The 4,594-nt window shown below is 38.2% G+C and overlaps 1 protein-coding gene across 1 annotated transcript in view; it reads right to left on the bottom strand.

Moving 5' to 3' along the window:
- The window catches only part of SLC9A7 (solute carrier family 9 member A7), a 193,227-nt gene that overhangs the window by 90,770 nt on the left and 97,863 nt on the right, over positions 1–4,594 (bottom strand). The window contains exons 3-4 of the mRNA XM_004713195.2: positions 2,575–2,774; positions 348–425 (exon numbers count right to left, since the gene is read on the bottom strand). Coding sequence (XP_004713252.2) covers positions 348–425; positions 2,575–2,774 — 278 coding nt within the window. The remainder of the gene's footprint in view (positions 1–347; positions 426–2,574; positions 2,775–4,594) is intronic.

Below are 4,594 nucleotides of genomic sequence, written 5' to 3'. Positions count from 1 at the left end.
AAAGTTCACTAATAGTAATCAAGCACCATCCAGTTCTGATCTCGCGGCAAAGGAAGCAGTTGTTGGAGACAGTTTGTCATACATTCTATTTCCTCTTCCTATTTCTGTCTCTCCTTCTCTTGCTTCCAAACCTTAGGGGGCAGTGAGTTTATATTAATAAGAAAAGAACAACTTGGAAAAAGAGAGTGAAGATAGTTACACAACTCAAAGAATGTAATTACTGTCACTAAATTGTACATATAGAAACTTATTGAATTGGCAAATGTGTTGTTGTTGTTGTGTATATTCAGAACGAAAAAAAATCAACAAATGTTTATTTGTTTAAAAAGACTGTAAAAACCTCTTACCTTTTTTAAACTGTACCCAGCATGAAATATAATTGGAGGCAGCAGAATATTAAAAAACACCTCTGGATCAAATGTTACCTAAAAGTTTAAAAACCAAAAAGTCAATATTTTCATACCAATTAGTGATATAATAAATCCTGGTGGCACTGTTGGTTACGTGTTGGACTGCTAATCACAAGTCAGCAGTTCAAACTCACCAGCAGTCCCTCTGGAGAAAAATAAAACTATCTGCTCCTGGAAAGATTTACAACCATAGAAACCCTGTATATAGGGTTGCAATGAGTCCCAAAACTCCATAGCAGTGGGTTTGATTTTTGTTTTTGTTTTTAGTGATGTAACAGGTTGCCATGGGAAGCAACTCAACTGCAACAATGCTATCATATATGCTTAATATTCTGAGTAATTTACTTAAGTTTAAGTCATTGTACATCATTTTGAGCATTTAGAGAAAATACCACAATGTGGAAAACCATAGACTCATCACAGGAGAGAAGCCATAAAATGACCCCCTTGTATGCTGCCAGTCTCTTCTCTTCACAACACTGCTTCACAATATGTTGCTTGAATACATATTGATGCAATTTTGAGAACGTTTATAAAGTTTGGGGCTAATGTTATAAAGAAGAAATTAAAATATCTTGATTTCCATCGAATTCTTATAAAAGCTCAATTGTGACATAAGATACAGTCATGATTTTTTATTTCCTGGATCCTATTACAGAATCAACTCGACTCTACTTACAGAAGACTGTTGGGTTGTCAACAGTCTTCCGTGACACTTAATGTAGCTTAGATCAAAGTCACCATTGACGCAAGTGGCTTCCCAAATTCAGCAACTCTAAGGGGGAATTAGCTTGATACAGGAAAACCCTCTGAAACTATCAAGTAACAAAATCTTATATCCAGAAAAGAGTTATATAAGCTATTCTATAAACCAGCTAACCTTTTCAACAATGTGCTCATGTGACTAGACTTACTGACTTTTTTCCAGTTAATTATTTTAAATCTTCATTTTACTATTAAAAGTAAAGTTTAATTTGAGGGGATTTTGGAAATGATGATATGCCTAATTAAAGTAGGATGATTTTTTCAGATTATATTTTATTAGATCTTGCTGAAGACAAAAGTAGTCTGAAACGTAGGGACTGTCCAAATGACAAGGGGCCTTGAACAATACCACCAGTTGCTCTCAATTCTGATGTATGGCAATCCCCTTTGCTGTAGAATATGGGTGTGCTGCACAGTATTTTCAATAACTGCTTTTTCTAAAGTAGATTATTTTTCATCGGGACTTTCTTCCAAGGAGTCTTTGGGTAGACTTGAACCTCTAACCTTTCAGTTGGCAGTCAAGTGCATTGACCATTTTGCAATGTGCCACCCAAAGACTCCTGGCTAATACCTACCCAATACGCGGACATTGGACTGAAAAAAGGTAGGACTTGTTGGAAGTCACCCAGTAATATACGAACTAGTATAAGGGTTTTCTGACACTTAAAAGCTCTTTGCATCCACCAATCTGCCTCAACATGCCTCCACAGAAGCATTCCTGCTGATTAGCTCTTGTCTGTAAGGTAATAGAATATAGGTCAACATAGAGATCTCCTGCTTATCTTAGGAATTACCCACATGGGAAAATCACAGAATTCATTTTCCTGTGGACTATCTTAGCTACCTCCAATGGCAAATGAAAAAGCTTGGTTGGGCTCAAATTTTAAAGCAACAAGATTTTCTTCCCCTGAAGATTCATTAAGCCTTTGGTATTAATCACCAATGAGAGTAGACATTCCATAAATATTTGTAGAAAAGAGCAAAAGAATAATGAAGAACTAAGAACTACACTTCTGAATCATAAATAAATAAGGTAAAAGTTAAATTTTATTTTAAGGAAGAAACAATCTCATCTTGAACCCACAGGGAGAGCAGACATAGAAGATATGGGGGTAGGAGAGAGAAGCTGCATTCGGATGTACCAACAAATGCATGGCACAGTCAGTTCCCACATCAGCTCCTGATCTGACCAAGCCCAAGGTGGTCACCAAGCTGAACAGCTCAGATTCTGTTCTGGGTCCTTCATGTCCTCATCATAGCCCCAAAGATTACCAACAAAATGGAGAGCTGGGAATGTTATAGATATTCCAGGAATGTGAAAAGATTTTTCTTCACAGAATCGAGAGTCGGGAAATAAAACCAATATCAGGACAAGGGGGGCTGAGTGTCCCCTGCTCACCTTCCTCAGCATGTCATTCTGCTCTACATTGTTGATCTTGCCAGGACTAATTTCTCCTTTCAGGGTATATTCGAAGAATTTCCCACTGACATTCACTAATAAGGTGCTGAAAGCCCTGTCTTCCTGCGTGCAGCTGAGGGACTTGTCATGGCCACTGGTGGCAGGGGTGCCATATCTCAGGATTACCCCAACGATGAGTCCTGAAAGAGAAGAAACATAAAACATCATGCCTGCGAAAGAACAGAGAGAATGTGAAAATAATGGTACAGCCAATGTTCAACAACTCCGAAATTCAGAAGTGGTATTCCACTGTCCTTCAAAAAAGCTATACATCCATCCCTCTATTTCTGGTTTAAGTCCTTTTAGTCATCAAGAGAAGATGGGACAGTACCTTTGGTAACCTTGGGAGTTATTGTGGCCCTTTCAGCACTTTTATAGACTGATAATATCTAATTTTGTGGGCTCGTGGTAGAGAAAGGTGGGATGATAACAAGCAAGGCTTTGTACTGCCAAGGAGAGCACAAAGCAGAACTGCTGAGCTCTTTGATTTTCACCAGCAGCATCCCTTCCCTCAAGCCAGTCCTATGGCTGTCTGCCAGCAAGGACCAGGCCACTGGAATTTCAGCTGCTATAAATGCAACTTGCTTTGTCCCACACCAGAGAAATAGAGCAACATAAAATGCTTTTGCTTAGCCTGAGGTCATTCTAAGCCCAGGGTATTATGGAAAAAGTAATTATATCCCTTAGGGAACTAAGCACCATAGTGCAAATTTTAGAAACCATGATTCAGGAATTGTACAGCTGGCTTCTTGGGACTTTGCCACACAGCTACACTAATCAACTCCAAGTCTTTGAGTCTTATTCACTTCTTAGTGGAAATTATATGGAAAGCCAACAGGAAAATCGTGTATAATAACTAACTACTCTTAAATTTAGATTCGGCATGTTGGTTTTTAGAAAATAGTATAGAAGTCTATTGCTTAGTAGAAAACACACTCATTGAAAATTAGGACCAAGGAAGCAGGCTTGGCTTCTGGTGACTGAACTTGTAGGAAGAAGAGTCTAATATGGTACCCAAGTATGGGCTGGTTACATGTACCTTATTTTGTATGGGGCATGTGTTGGTTCAACACCACCAAAGACTAGAGGGATTATTTCTTCCTAATCCAGGGCTGTAGTCCTAGGATTCTTATTATTACCATATAGCTAAAAGACACTCTCAAAACTCTGCTGCTAACAAAGACATTTTGAACTCTGGCCACCTGGCTCTTTTATATCCCAATTGGATTCCTATATTAGCAGGGAATAAATACCATTAATTTGACACCTGAAATACCAACAATACAGACATCCACTCATATCTTAAGCATACGTTATTCAAAATTCTTTAAAAAGAAAATTCACACACATTATAACAGAAGATAGAAGAAGCCCAGCATATTCTTGGATTTGGTCTGAGGTTCTTTCAAACATAGCATCAGTTTTCTGCTTTAAATCAAGTGTGTGAATATTTATTTGTTTTTGCCTCAAAATCTTGACATTTCCCAAAACCAAGGACAGTGTACCTGTGGATCACGCAGAGCATTTTTAGTGTTGTTAAGTGTATTTCCTCTTTAATTAGACACATTAATCAAACTCAAGTCAATGGCCTAAGATCTAGCCTAGAACGGTCACTACAGAAGATTATCACACATTTTCTTCACCTGTTTGCCACTCGTTAGAGCCTACGACAAGACTTTCAGATAAAGATCAGCTATTCTTTGAGATAAATCAACCACTTTTTTCTGTGACCTGCAACTCTCTTCCTCTTTTTTTCTCCCCGGTAATCATATCCATTTGGTTAGCTCTTAATCCTCCTGCAGTTCTCACTTCCTCCAGGAAGGAGGCCTTGTCAGATCCCTAAGACTGAATTGTCTGTTTCAGAGTCAGGGATACCCTCGCAGAATTTTTTTCAAAAATCATTTTATTAGGGGCTCATACAACTCTTATTACAATCCATACACACATCAATTGTGTAAAG

This window comes from Echinops telfairi, unplaced genomic scaffold (assembly GCF_000313985.2).
Source record: "Echinops telfairi isolate 266 unplaced genomic scaffold, ASM31398v2 ScPeMD7_19;HRSCAF=73, whole genome shotgun sequence".
NCBI classification, from domain to species: Eukaryota; Metazoa; Chordata; class Mammalia; order Afrosoricida; family Tenrecidae; genus Echinops; species Echinops telfairi.
Note: the sequence above shows the minus strand (reverse complement) of the source record. Positions and strands in the feature narration are given on the sequence as shown.